This window comes from Hydractinia symbiolongicarpus, chromosome 10, assembly GCF_029227915.1.
Source record: "Hydractinia symbiolongicarpus strain clone_291-10 chromosome 10, HSymV2.1, whole genome shotgun sequence".
Lineage (NCBI taxonomy): Eukaryota > Metazoa > Cnidaria > Hydrozoa > Anthoathecata > Hydractiniidae > Hydractinia > Hydractinia symbiolongicarpus.
Window position 1 is genome coordinate 8,165,207 of NC_079884.1, and position 14,226 is coordinate 8,179,432.

At 33.7% G+C, this 14,226-nt stretch overlaps 3 protein-coding genes across 4 annotated transcripts in view; 2 read left to right on the forward strand and 1 right to left on the reverse strand.

The window, feature by feature from the left end:
* Window positions 1-1,137: 1,137 nt before the first annotated feature.
* Window positions 1,138-3,670, forward strand: LOC130613085 (peptidyl-prolyl cis-trans isomerase NIMA-interacting 1-like). Its single transcript, XM_057434403.1, has 4 exons — window positions 1,138-1,422; window positions 2,735-2,857; window positions 3,004-3,022; window positions 3,444-3,670. The coding sequence occupies exons 1-4, from the start codon at window positions 1,188-1,190 to the stop codon at window positions 3,520-3,522; spliced, it is 456 nt and encodes a 151-aa protein (XP_057290386.1). The 5' UTR covers window positions 1,138-1,187; the 3' UTR covers window positions 3,523-3,670.
* Window positions 3,671-3,815: 145 nt separating this feature from the next.
* On the forward strand, window positions 3,816-6,676 carry LOC130613082 (uncharacterized). Its single transcript, XM_057434401.1, has 2 exons — window positions 3,816-5,174; window positions 5,690-6,676. Exons 1-2 carry the CDS (start codon window positions 5,099-5,101, stop codon window positions 6,460-6,462), a joined length of 849 nt encoding a protein of 282 aa, XP_057290384.1. The 5' UTR covers window positions 3,816-5,098; the 3' UTR covers window positions 6,463-6,676.
* Window positions 6,677-6,947: 271 nt separating this feature from the next.
* LOC130613071 (E3 ubiquitin-protein ligase HACE1-like) overlaps window positions 6,948-14,226 on the reverse strand; it is a 29,873-nt gene continuing 22,594 nt past the window's right edge. For both annotated transcript variants that reach the window (XM_057434387.1, XM_057434386.1), the window contains exons 15-25: window positions 12,255-12,357; window positions 11,788-11,885; window positions 11,313-11,400; window positions 11,059-11,208; window positions 10,890-10,951; window positions 10,475-10,609; window positions 9,964-10,095; window positions 9,651-9,749; window positions 9,500-9,570; window positions 9,268-9,381; window positions 6,948-7,591 (exon numbers count right to left, since the gene is read on the reverse strand). In XM_057434387.1, coding sequence (XP_057290370.1) covers window positions 7,489-7,591; window positions 9,268-9,381; window positions 9,500-9,570; window positions 9,651-9,749; window positions 9,964-10,095; window positions 10,475-10,609; window positions 10,890-10,951; window positions 11,059-11,208; window positions 11,313-11,400; window positions 11,788-11,885; window positions 12,255-12,357 — 1,155 coding nt within the window. In that variant the 3' untranslated portion in view covers window positions 6,948-7,488. The remainder of the gene's footprint in view (window positions 7,592-9,267; window positions 9,382-9,499; window positions 9,571-9,650; window positions 9,750-9,963; window positions 10,096-10,474; window positions 10,610-10,889; window positions 10,952-11,058; window positions 11,209-11,312; window positions 11,401-11,787; window positions 11,886-12,254; window positions 12,358-14,226) is intronic.

The window sequence follows — 14,226 nt, forward strand, 5'->3', positions numbered from 1 at the left end:
TTACGCCATTGTGTAGTCATTTCTCTGTCCTGTCATGTTTGTGGTTTATTGCATTTTTTTGCCTATTCCCCAGTTAATGGGAAACAAAAGGAGTGAACGAGCCATGTCCCTTATTCAAAACTGTGTCGTTTCTTTTCATTTTCATGTTTTTTTATACACTCGGTCAATAGGAACATTTGTTAAGATGGACAGAAGCCGACTCTGGGACACACAGAAACATCAAGTCTTGCTTCTTCACCTAACTGCTGGTTGCCTTCCATGTTAGAATTAGTGGATGCGTGTTGTGGATAATTTAGATTTGCTTATAACGCTGTCGTCTTAATCGTCATTTTTGTCCCCGGGGCTCTTTTTCACTTTTTGAAAATGGGATAGCATCCAATCTTCAAAAAGTAAAAAAGTCCCTGCCTACGAGATTGGAGAATGCTTATTCGTTTTGTTGCAAATTTTACATACTAGTCGTTATTCAAGAAACAACACGGATTTTTCACTTAGCAACAAAGACAATATTTGCACGTTACAACAAGCCTAACATAGTCCCTTTTTCATTATTGCGATATACTTCTGAAAGTGCTGCATTCCTTGAAAAATCAGTACTTAACCTTAAAAAAACGTTAATATTTTATTTAAATAGTGTTGCATTATTCTTGGTACCACACTCGATGTTTTCTTTTGCAGCGTAAATACGTGCAGATCATATACAAAGTTATTTTGTCGTGCTGCTGGGCAGAACGTGGTTGTTATGAGCACAGTGTGGGACAGAGGGATATAGCGCTGACATAAAAACTTTTATTCCATTGTTGCAATATTCTTATGCATTATTATCTCCAGCGTTATTTTATTGTCTGATAAAAAATTAAATTTTAGAACAGAGATTTGAGAAAGCGCGTGACCTTGTTCGGTTCGTTAACAAAGGTCTGTGGTTCGGTGGTGCAAAGAACACGGGTCAACCAACCCTATCATGTGAGGTAAATTGGGTAGGACATTGCCATTTCTTTCCAGTATATACCTAATGTATACATTCAGAACACAGGACTCGCGTTGATAATAGTGTTTCTGAATGGTATTCTTTTTTTTTTCTGATAATCAGAGAAAAAAGACCAGAGGACGAGGTTGGTTTCCGCCCTATAAGGCGCCGTGTAAGATATAAACGCCCCGGCCGTGCAGGCCGTGCTCAATATTCTAACAAGATGGCGGATCCGTTACCATCTGGCTGGATCGAAAAGGTGTCTCAATCTACTGGTAAAACGTACTACTATAATCCATCTACAAAACAAAGTCAATGGGAGAGACCTGTAGGAGATAATAGTGATCAAGTCCGAGCATCCCATCTTTTGGTAAAACACACTGAATCACGCAGACCTTCCTCTTGGAAGCAAGAAGTTATATCGAGGTCGAAGGATGAGGCTCTAGAAATTATTAAAGGTTTTGGCACTATTTTTAATTTTCTGTGCTCAAAAATTATTTTGTGTTAAAGATTGGGCCTTCACTCCTTAAACCTTTTGAATCAGTTAGGAAAACTGAAGAAGAAAGATCTGAGGCTAAACTTTTCTAATGCTTTTGGACATATAGCTAGCTAGCTATATTCATAAAGGTAAGATAACACACAAAAAATGGTGGTTAGTGTCCTAACTGATCCTACCTGAAATTTAAAAAAATGCACATTTTGACTTGCTTATTACTCCCTTAAAATTAGCTGACCAAACATTATGTACACAAAAAGGCAGGTGTCATAAATATGTGGGTTTTTTTTAAGTCATTTGAGCCCTAAAAGGGTCAGTCGGCTAATGGATAAATAGAAAATCGATAAAAAAATTGATCCCTCTATTTAGCATGCCATTAACAACCATTATTTAATGATAACTTGGGTGCTTCTTTTAATTGAAGGTTTTGTATGCCATTATGAACTAGTTCACAGGACTCTTAAAATTTTCGAAGGCCCCTTAGCATGGGGGGGACGAGCATAGATGGGGGTAAATAGGGTTCATCTGTTAACTCGAACACCAAATGTTTGTGACAAGTGCCTAACTATAGGGGTAAGGCTGAAATAATTCTAGTAAAAAAAATGTTCTCAGTATAAAGTCTATTCCTTCCAGAAGTGGAAATTATTATAACAAGGGTGATATATGATAAGCCACACACTGTAAAAAGTGTGGTTGTTTTCAGGCGAGTTTAAGGTTTTTAAAAAATATGATTTTCACTATTTTATCAGCATATGGCCGATTGATACTTGACTCCCTATTCCCTCTACTAGTTTTATACAGCATGCAGAAATTCATTTGACCTAAGTACACAAGTTGGTGGCTGATTTGCCAGATTTTTGAGTTTTTGTCTGCCTATTAACCTTATTTTAGTTCTCTTATATCTTTGAAACAAAGCTGACTTTGTTTTCTGCACCATTAGGGAAGAATAAAGAATAGTAAGGCTTGCCTATTATCACACATTTTTTTGAATGTATTTTTAGGGGACAATGCTCTGTTTATTATAATTTCTGCCCCTATGTATACACACAAATATATACAAATACATCACACCAAGCCTTGTATATAGCATGCAATTTAGCAATTCAGTGTAAGTTTGTCACCATTGTAATACTAATTAACAGAGACGTACAAGAGTGAAATAATTTGTCAATTCAAATGCCAGTCAATTTTTTGTGACTGTGGTTTAATTTGTCTTCTGACAGTTACTACAGTAAGAAGGAGGAGGACCATGGCATTTCTCTTTGTTTTAACAGGTTACCGACAACGAATCACCAATGATGAAATATCTCTTTCCAAACTGGCTGAAACAGAGAGTGATTGCAGTAGTGCAAGAAACGGAGGAGATCTTGGTTATTTCGGTCCTGGACAAATGCAAAGTCAGTAGAATACGTGTTACACCAAATACTTTCTGAACTAATAAAAATTGTTTTTCTTAAAGTTTTGTTGATATCTATATGGGCAATATTTTTAGTTGTTTGTTTGATATGTGTTATTATTTATTTATTTATTTTTGCGTTTTTAGAGCCATTTGAAGAAGCCACGTAAGTTATTTTTTGTTTACTGCAAATCAACTAGCATAAGAATCTGTGTGTTGTGTTTTTTTTTTTTTTTCGTCGATTTCTTGAAAGATTTATATAGTCAGACAGTTTAGGCTATTACAGTTTAAATACCATGCAAACTTGGTGATGCTTCCAAGAAAAATTATGAATGGTAATTTTTAAAGTAACGTTTGCAACACAGATTTAAATTAGGACCATCGCAACATTACCTCTTTTCGTTTAGTGGAAATAAAAATATTGAAGGAACTATTTACTCAAAATTAATACGCTCTGAGTAATACTTATTTTTCACTGTACCAAAAAAAATGCACGACATTTCACCTCGAGTCCGTTACGCTGAGATTTTGAATGTTATTTTTTATATGCTCGTCAAAAGATTAACTTTGTATTTTTATTTTTTTAGATTTGCGCTAACAGTTGGTGAGCTCAGTGAACCCGTGTTTACCGATTCGGGAATCCATTTGATTTTACGTACCGGTTGATAATGCCGTGTTTTAAAAAATCATGCTCTTACAATCACGCTGAAGTGAAGGAATCGCCCGTTGTTATTTATCAATTTCTACGTCGATATTTAAAAAACACTTGCTGTGAATCCAATGCTTTCGAAATGAAAAAATATAAATTGTTTCATATTTTTGGTTTTTATTTTATGTTGTCTCGTCCGTTTTTTTAAATGACGAGGTATGGTTTTGTGTTTTAACTGTTTTCTCATTTGTGCTTCAAGTTGTTGGAAGGGATTTTTCATCACGAGTATCTATCTTTCATGCCACACCTCAAAAAATCCTCAATTGTATTATATGCAGACAAAGACGACGCCGTCGTGTCAGACCTTAAGGGAATACCTTACGGAATTAATTTTGTTTCTCAATTTATACCGTTTTTCAAGGACAAAACTTAATAAAGACTGCTGAAATTGAAATTCACATTATGTAGTTCTAGGTAAATCAGAAGAAGAAAAATGTGTAAATCATTTTATAAAAAAGGAAAAAAATCTAAATTTCGCAGGAACACACGTTTCCCGAATTACATGTTTATAAATTTTCAACTTAATCCGACATTGGAAAGTTCTGTTTTGGTGGCATCATTGTTACGGTCAAAGCCTACTTAATTTTCGACTTGTACTAATAAGCCTCATCGTCGAGCAAAGGTTAATTAGTACAAAATTAAAAAAAATGTAGCAGGTTGTTTGTTTGATGTACGCAATTTTTATGTGAGGATTTTGAAAATTACATTCATTTTCTTTAAAAAAGTTGAGAAAGAGCTGCGGCACATGAAAGAAAATAAATTCGGGAAAGGTGTATTAGTTTTGGCAAATTTCGCGATTCGCGGGATTCCCAAAAATTTTCGCGTGAACTAATTTTCGCTTTTCCTTAAAGACGTAAAACTAACCTTGTCCTTAGGGCTGGTTATGTTTTTTTTATATTTGACAAAATCTGAACAAGGCATAGAAAAGCCCTGTGGATGAGTTAAGTCATTATTATTAACTTGAGATCCGATCTCGGTCAATGAAAATTAATGTAACATGAGCGTTCTTCTGATATATTTTAGAGTGCCTTATACTGGGGTGAGTCAAAATCAAGGCAGAGTACGCCATGATTTTTAGCTTAAAAAAGTACCAAGGTATCAGAGTTTCCGTAGAACTGCAACTCGCAAATGAAAAAAAGTCAAAGCAAGTGAGGTGCATCGTTCTTTCCCTTCCAAATACCACGATCTTAAAATCATAAAATTTACCAATGTTGTGAAAGCTAGCCCGTTAGCAACTTTATCTAAATGTATGAAAGTGAATTCTTTTTCAAGAATATAGAAAATGTTTTTGTGTGTTGTTACCTGCATTCGCATTAGAAAATGTTTTCATTTTCCTGATCATTGAAATTTTCTCGATTTGCCAAACTTGTAAAAGATTTAATCAATTTTAAGGAACTACAGAAGCAGGAAGTAGAAGGGTCGATTAGTAATCTGTAAACGTTTACGTTTATAGTTCTGAACGTAAATACGCTTCTATTTTGACGTTATGCATGAGTGGGTATGTGCTGAACGATAAATTGTATTCTGTAAAACATGGCGCTGAAGCTGTGTATATTTATTCTACTACATATTGATCAAATTATGTTAACTTTAGCAAGCTCTTTATATGGTGAGTGTGTTATATAGAATGTGTGTTTTATCTCTGTTTGTCTGCTCTGAATTATACCTTTAAGGGATGCAGGCATCGTTGCATGACAAAGAAAATAATGCACACCTTTGAATATAAAATAACCAATTATAATTCCTTTTCTGCTGGTTGCGTTAAGAACTTAATGCGTTTAAAATGTTCTGTACTAAAGCGTTTTACGTTTTACCCAAACCCTGCTCTTGCTCCCAATGCTTTCGCTTTATGACATGTGCTGGTGCGGCTGAAAGTCTGGGCACGAGATTAGACCTTGCTAAAAGCACTTAAGACAAATCTGTATGTTGATAAAAACAAAAATGATATTGACCGTTTTCTTTAAACCACAAATCCATGGTTTTAACGTCACTTACGGCTTAAAACCAGCAACCCTGGAAACGAGATTGGCGGAAATGTTTATATATTTTAAGCTCTATAAAAATATATTGGGAAATCTTAACTTTTCCTTCTTACTTTTTTTGCACAAAATTCTTTGTTTTCAGGATCGGGTCAGCAAATTCCACCTCTTAAAAACTACAACGTGAAAGGTACAGAATCAGCCACACATGTGAAACGCATACTGGCGTTTGGTGATTCCATCACGGAAGGTTACACGAAAGCAAATGGTCCACTGCAATTTTTTCCATACTCAACTAAATTAGAAGAACTTTTAAATGCTCATGCAACAGGCACACGATTTGAAGTTATCAATGAAGGTGTAAGTGGAGAGTGTGTGTACATCGAGATGGCTACGAGACTGCCACATGTTTTAAAACAGTATGCAAAAAATCTAGCTGTTGTTATAATATTAGGAGGAACAAATGATTTGCGAACTTTAGATTGTGAAAAAGATGTCAACGTGGCGTATGAGTTGCAAAACCTTCACGATATGGTTCATAAACATGGCATAAAAACAGTAGCTGTCACAATACCGGAAGCCGAAGAAAATGACGCGAGTATCGCCAAGTATGATTTTGACAAGTATGAACTGATTTGGAACACAACAAATAATAAAATTCGACAGTACGCTTTGACTCATGGGGATACAACTTTATTATGCGATTTAGCAAAAGAATTCCCGATGAAAAAATTAAGCGAAGCTAATCGACAGAAACACTGGGGTGACAACTTACATCCAACGAAGTTGGGATATAAAAAAGTGGCAAGACTTTTCTTTGATATCCTACAAAAGGAATTTGGACTCTTATCAACACCAATCGGTCGAACTAACGTTCATGAGGACCTTGCATCACAGAAACAAGCAAGTTCAAATTGACTGACATACATGAAACGAAATAAAAGCGCGTTTTATCCTGATATTAAAAACGCTACAGGGCCTGGGAACGAGGTTACGATGTAAAAAGCAAAATGGTAAAAACAAATCAAGACACCTATTCAGCGAACCGATAAAATTTGTATGGAAAATACCATAATTATCTGAATGATATCTTCATTGCAGCTATTATGTTAAAAAGACGACGTTATGAAAACGCGATTATCTCCTTTTTTAAATTGATTTTTTACCACTTCGGCACTAATACCTGACCGCGGGGAGAGTTTTATAAGCGCGTGTTAAGTATTCTTGTTGCTAAACACTTGTGTTTTGGCTTTCAATTTCGTCAACTTTTCTATTTCGATCTAATCTTTGGATTTTTTTAGCGTGTGTGAACACTTAATGTAACATAGGAGAGTTTTCTCTTAATCTCCGTTGTTTCTCAGAACATTTGGTTGATAACACAGTGACGTCATGAATAGACAGGGTAAAAACATTCATCAACTTTTTTTACTTTATAACATCGTAATAAATGTACAAAATTAAAATAAATAAACATGAAATTATAGGAAGAATAAATTTAATTGTAAAAAATGCATCTAAGAAAAATAGAAAAATTACTCTATAAACAGTAACCTTTGACAACAAAAGGGTCAAATTTGGACTAATGGTAATCTGGTATACTAATGCCGCCTTCAACCTAGGTAATACAGACATGGCAGAATTAAATAAACTTTGTTTAGATGAACTAGCGTAGTGTTAGATAAATTTTAGATGTTTATTTTAAAGAGTAGTAAAAAAACGAATTTTTATTTTTGCATCTATTATTGCAAGCTTGCAGCTTACATCAAAAGTATGAAAGATTGGATTTGCGTATTTGTTAGTTCTCCGTACACATAAAGCAATCTCTAGAAATAACTATTGCGTATTTTTAGAATTATAACAAAAACGTAATAAAAATTCATATATATATTCTATCACAATGACTTCTTAAAAAATATTTCGTTCTTGAAACTATCCAATCATCAATCAAGTAAATTCGAATCCCAAACTTCCACACGAAATTGCTATCCTTAATTTGCTTTCGAGTTCTTTTTCGCTTTTGTAATCAGGTAATTTTAACATGTTGAAACTAAAAGAAAAAGACGACAAATATTGAGACACTGAACAAAATGTGGTTGTTTCATTTCTTGCAATGTTCAGTGGATTCACTTTTATTTACAATTAATTAATAAAGCAATTAGTTGCATTTTTACATTCAGTAAATTTATTTTTATTCAATGAACGGGGATCCATCGTGTCACTAAAAAATCCCGAGAAAGTCAGTTTCGTAAAACATACTGGTATGTTTTGTCTGCAAGAGAGCTTTTAGTAAATCAAATGACGAAGTCTCTCTCAGTGAATAGTGCTACAATTGTGTGCAATATATCGGGACAAATTCAGCTTCAAATTAAGTTGAAAAACCCACCCTTCATTTCTCAATGTCGGGGACCCAGGGGATACCGTAACGGTATTTCAAAATTGAGATAGGGGTAAGGGGGCCTGTAAAATGGTTAAGGGTAAATTTTGGTAAAAAGCTATGCTATTTATTCCGGCCTTGTTTTAAGATCTCATATTTTAATGTTCAGTATATTACTCCTAAAAACATTATATTTCAACCGTAAATATCAAGGATATCAAAAAACTAGCACAATTAGTTTTACCTACAAAATGTTTCTCTTGTTTAACTGTATTTAAAAAATGACAGGAGAGAAAGAAAATAACAATATGAACTGATAGAGGAGGAGAAAAAGTTTTAATTCAAATTCACGACACATTTTTGTACACGAAATGAGTATTTTGAACTATTTTTCTAATTATCGGACACTTGAAGAAAAGAATGTTTTTTAAATTGTTTCCTGTATAAAATTGACAAACGAAAAGTGTTTTTTTTCACAAAAAAATTATTGTCGTTGCTATTTTAAACAATAGTACAATTTAGATCTTTTTGCTATATTTTTGTTATCTCTCATACTAACCCAAAAATGAACCCAAAAAGACCTAAAATATACTCGATTTATCAGCAATAAATACAGGTAAATATTTAAGATCACTTTGTTGTAATATTGTTCATTGGTAACGACCACACGATCGATATAAGAACAACATGTCACTAAGCAAGAAAACATTTGAGCCATTCAGTCAGTTGGTAAAAGAATAATTTCATTGAATATAAAAATTCGTTCACTGGATGCAAATATCAAGTCAATGAATTGCAAATTTAAATTTTTGAATACAATACTATATACTGAAAGTAACAATGAATTCGCCGAATACAAATATTAATGAATCCACTAAATATTAAACACAAATATTAATGAATCCACTGAATAATAAAGCCATGCAAAAACAGACAGCATAGTTAAGGTATGAAATATTTTCAGATACTTTACTGGTTTTGTTGATAAATTCCATTTAAATTCCAAGGGTTCATTTACATTTTTAATTTTATGGGGCATGTGTGTCCGTTTTTATACAAAGACAGACCAACCCAATATGAAGATGTAGATAGAGATGTAGAGGCATGATATAAAAACTCTTTGAGCGTATTGCACACTCACTTCTCGTCCGCTTAAATGTTTTTATACAAGTAGTCAAATATATTGTTCGCTCCTGTATCTTATTTTTTATTTATTTATTTATTTATCTATTTATTCATTTTGTTAAGTACATTTAGCATTATTTGAAAATTTGAAGGTAGACAGCGATAAAAAAAGAAAATTTGCAGGTACACAGTAAGAAAACAGATAAGGTAATAGAGATGCGTACCACGTGCTTGTTGTAGGAAGCAAATTTGTTTTGCCATCAACTCGACATAATGTGAATAACTGACTCCCAGTTGCTCCAGAAAGATTGGAGAAACCACCCCATGGAACACGTGACCTATGAATAAATAAATCTTATCTGCATCTAGTTGATTCGAAGTGATGAGTGTCGCAGGTGTATATAAGAGCGCAGCACTATTGTAACGAACTTCTGGACGTCTATTAATCCAACTTACGTTCCCGTAACAAACTGTAACAACTGAACTTGCTCCTCGCGTGTGAACTCTTTTACGACATTCCAAAAGCTCTAAAAATTCATAATATGGAATAAAAATACAAAGAACTGATTTTTCACTTTTGATAAATTAATTCAATTGTAAACCATGCCTGAATTGTCTCGTCATTTTCAGTAAAGCCAGCTTGATACGACGTGTTTTTCATCCAGTCATCTACATCGATATCAGGAACACCGGAGAGCAACAATTCCTACATGCAAAGACAGTGAGGAATCAATACGTAAGAAACTCGCTCGATTTACGTGTTGTTTAAAAATACTTGATGTTAGATTTCATTTACAAAACGATCAAAGATTATATTTTTTGTAACTTTTTTTTGTTTTGAAGAAGGGAAAACCACATTGCATAGCTTGAACTGATAGATTTATAACATCTGAGGGTGAGGGTGACAGAGGAAAACTTACCAATTCGTATTCGTTAAAGAGAGATACAAGCGAGTGAGGAATATATTCGTTGAATCCTTTTAGAAAAGCCACAATCTGTGGTTTGATGGCCTTTGTCATGCGAAGATCTGCAGCACGGTTTACATATTCGTACTAGAAAAAAAGAAGAGCGATTTCACCAAGTGACAGAAAAATGGTTCAGAAGAACGTTTTATAGACACAAATTATATAAAAACAGTCCTTAGCTTGAGAATAAGCACAAAGATTATACAAAGCTGACATCCAGAGATGAAAACATGAAACAATAAGACGAAATGCTGTCTGTTATTAGTACAGACCAACATAGGGCACCATAGACCAACATAGGGCAACATAGGGCACAAATATGCTTCTTATAGTCCTCAAAAGAGAATCACGTGTCCATTCTTTTTTCCTTATACGACAGCGCCTAACTTGTTAAAGTTTTAGATATTTAAGTGTTTCCATAACTGTGTGCCATTGCAACAGTTCTGTCATAACTTGTTGGACCCACCTTATTTTCGTCAGTAACTAGAATATTATTTCCATCCTCTTTTAGTTTCACTTCTTGTGTTTGTCCAAATACATCTGTTTCCACAGAAAATGTGATGTCCAAACCCAACTCATCAATAGAATTGTCTAATATCCACTAGAAAAAAAGGTTATAGAAACTATGACGTACTGAAATAAAAGCACACTTTTTTGAAACATAAAATCTTAGAAATTCATTAAGAATTTAATCCTGACAGAAGGGCGTAAAGATTTTCAGGGTATATTTTATTCTCAGAAGCCTATGAAATTAGTTTTAGGCTAATTTATCATTTTTGTTTACGAAGATTTAAGTTGTGCATTCGAGACAGATCTTGTAATATTTTTTTTTTGCTAACAGAAAATAGCAGTATTAAAAAATTGAAAAATAAAACTGTTACTTGCAAATTTTTCGAGTACTCTGGATCAATGGATTCCACATCTCTATAACTAACAGGAACTCCTTAAAAAAAAAGTTTTGTCGTCAATATTTTACATATTATTGAAACAGTAACTACATCAAACAAACAGACAAATATCTCAAACGAACGAAAGCATATAAACACCGACCTAGTATATGCTTATAAAATGATCTTGTGAAGTAAGCAGTGATCAGATGTTTATGATACAATGCGATTCCCATGATTCGTCCAGCAAATTGAAAGTAACTCAGGTGGTCAGGATTTATGGAAGAGTTGCAGTTTGGTTGAAATGTTGAACCTGGAAGAAAATTATTTATACATAGTCTTGTTTTGTTAAACTTTATATATAAGTTTATATATGTATCAAAAGAGAAGTAGTATAACCCGCGTAAATGATCTCACCATCTGTTGAAAGTGTAAACAAAGCAAAATCGGGATTTAACATTTCTTTTACCAGTAAATCTAACCATTCTCTTGTCACTCCTGCACCCTGCAAGCAAAAAAATGACGAATATTTTGTATGAATTTTTGTAACGGTAAACCTGCGAAAAACACTGCCTTACTGCAAACTATATTCTTAAGCCATGACCAGAAAAGAGAAAGTGCATCGATTCGATTTTTCATGAAAAAATAGCAAATATATGATAAAAAGTAATTATACCATTAAATAATTTGATACAATTAAAAGACGGATTTTAACTAACAAACTTTTTACTAAAGGTAAACCAGAAAAAATGCATCGTTAATGTTGTTGATAATGTCAAATACACAAAAGAATAAACCAAAAAATAGAAATGTTAGCTGTGAAAAACATAGAGAGAAAATTAAGCATTTTTCCTTACTTAAGAATCTAAAATTTACATATAAAAGTTTTTACCATCCCATCTTCACCATGAAAACGAACTGTTACGTTTCTCTTTAAGTGGTCTTGATTCTTCTCTGTCAATTCTTGACAACTTGTTTGTAATAAAAGGTCTGCATGATAAAATTTAAGAAATTCTATATTAGCTTTTACATAGCATATTTATTGATTGCTTTAAGAAACCTTACATACAGTCTACTATGTGAAGTGAAAGCAGGGAGTCTGCTTTATCTATGACTCTTTAAAGAAATTATACTCTAATCAATTTAACTGACTTCGTGAGATTATTGGAATTATTCGTTCTAGGACATCTATTATTATTAATAAATTAGCTATGTAATAAAACAATAAAATCAAAGATAATTGAGGGAACACAGATACTTCCAATTTTAAAACATATATTAAAAAAGTTATGGTAAGACATTAGTACACAACATGAGACAATAACCTGTCATTTATAAGCTCTCAAGAAAACGTGGTACCTCTTGTAACGTTGATGACACTTTGTTCATCTATGATGGCACTGTTACGTTTCTTATCATCATACAATCTTTCATAAAACCATTTCTGACGATCACTGAATGGCTACATAAATAAAAGACTATCCTTATAACTTAAAAAATTTGGGCTATGTTTAAACTATTCTCTCTGCGGAGAACAAAGATGTGATTAAAATTGTGCAGAAAATATTGTAAACACTACTGTATGTTTCTTTGCGTAGAGAGAGAAGCAAACTTTATGGAAATAAATATACTATACGCAATCCAATCAAAAGCAAATACTTCGTGCACTGTACCTCGATAAAATATTGTTTAAATACTTATTCCAATAGTAGGGAAAAAAACTTACTTCAGTGATTGGAACTGAACACCGCGTAATGGCAAAATGGTAATGACAAAAACTTACTTCAGTGATTGGAACTGAACACCACGTAATGGTGAAATGGTAATGACAAAAACTTACTTCAGTGATTGGAACTGAACACCACGTAATGGCAAAATGGTATTGACAGAAACTTACTTCAGTGATTGGAACTGAACACTGCGTAATGGCAAAATGGTATTGACAGAAACTTACTTATGTGATTGGAACTGAACACTTCGTAATGGTGAAATGGCAATGACAAAAACTTACTTCAGTGATTGGAACTGAACACCACGTAATGGCAAAATGGTATTGACAAAAACTTACTTCAGTGATTGGAACTGAACACCGCGTAATGGCAAAATGGTATTGACAGAAACTTACTTCAGTGATTGGAACTGAACACCACGTAATGGTGAAATGGTAATGACAAAAACTTACTTCAGTGATTGGAACTGAACACCACGTAATGGCAAAATGGTATTGACAGAAACTTACTTCAGTGATTGGAACTGAACACTGCGTAATGGCAAAATGGTATTGACAGAAACTTACTTATGTGATTGGAACTGAACACTTCGTAATGGTGAAATGGCAATGACAAAAACTTACTTCAGTGATTGGAACTGAACACCACGTAATGGCAAAATGGTATTGACAAAAACTTACTTCAGTGATTGGAACTGAACACCACGTAATGGTGAAATGGTAGTGACAAAAACTTACTTCAGTGATTGGAACTGAACACCACGTAATGGTGAAATGGTATTGACAGAAACTTACTTCAGTGATTGGAACTGAACACCACGTAATGGCAAAATGGTATTGACAGAAACTTACTTCAGTGATTGGAACTGAACACCGCGTAATGGCAAAATGGTATTGACAGAAACTTACTTATGTGAGTGGAATTGAACACCACGTAATGGTGAAATGGTAGTGACAAAAACTTACTTCAGTGATTGGAACTGAACACTGCGTAATGGCAAAATGGTATTGACAGAAACTTACTTATGTGATTGGAACTGAACACCACGTAATGGTGAAATGGTAGTGACAAAAACTTACTTCAGTGATTGGAACTGAACACTGCGTAATGGCAAAATGGTATTGACAGAAACTTACTTATGTGATTGGAACTGAACACCACGTAATGGTGAAATGGTAGTGACAAAAACTTACTTCAGTGATTGGAACTGAACACTGCGTAATGGCAAAATGGTAATGACAAAAACTTACTTCAGTGATTAGAACTAAACACCACGTAATGGTGAAATGGTAATGACAAAAATTTACTTCTGTGATTGGAACTGAACACCACGTAATGGCAAAATGGAAATGACAAAAACTTACTTCGGTGATTGGAACTGAACACCGCGTAATGGTAAAATGGTATTGACAGAAACTTACTTATGTGATTGGAACTGAACACCACGTAATGGTGAAATGGTATTGACAGAAACTTACTTATGTGATTGGAACTGAACACCACGTAATGGTGAAATGGTAGTGACAAAAACTTACTTCAGTGATTGGAACTGAACACTGCGTAATGGCAAAATGGTATTGACAGAAACTTACTTATGTGAT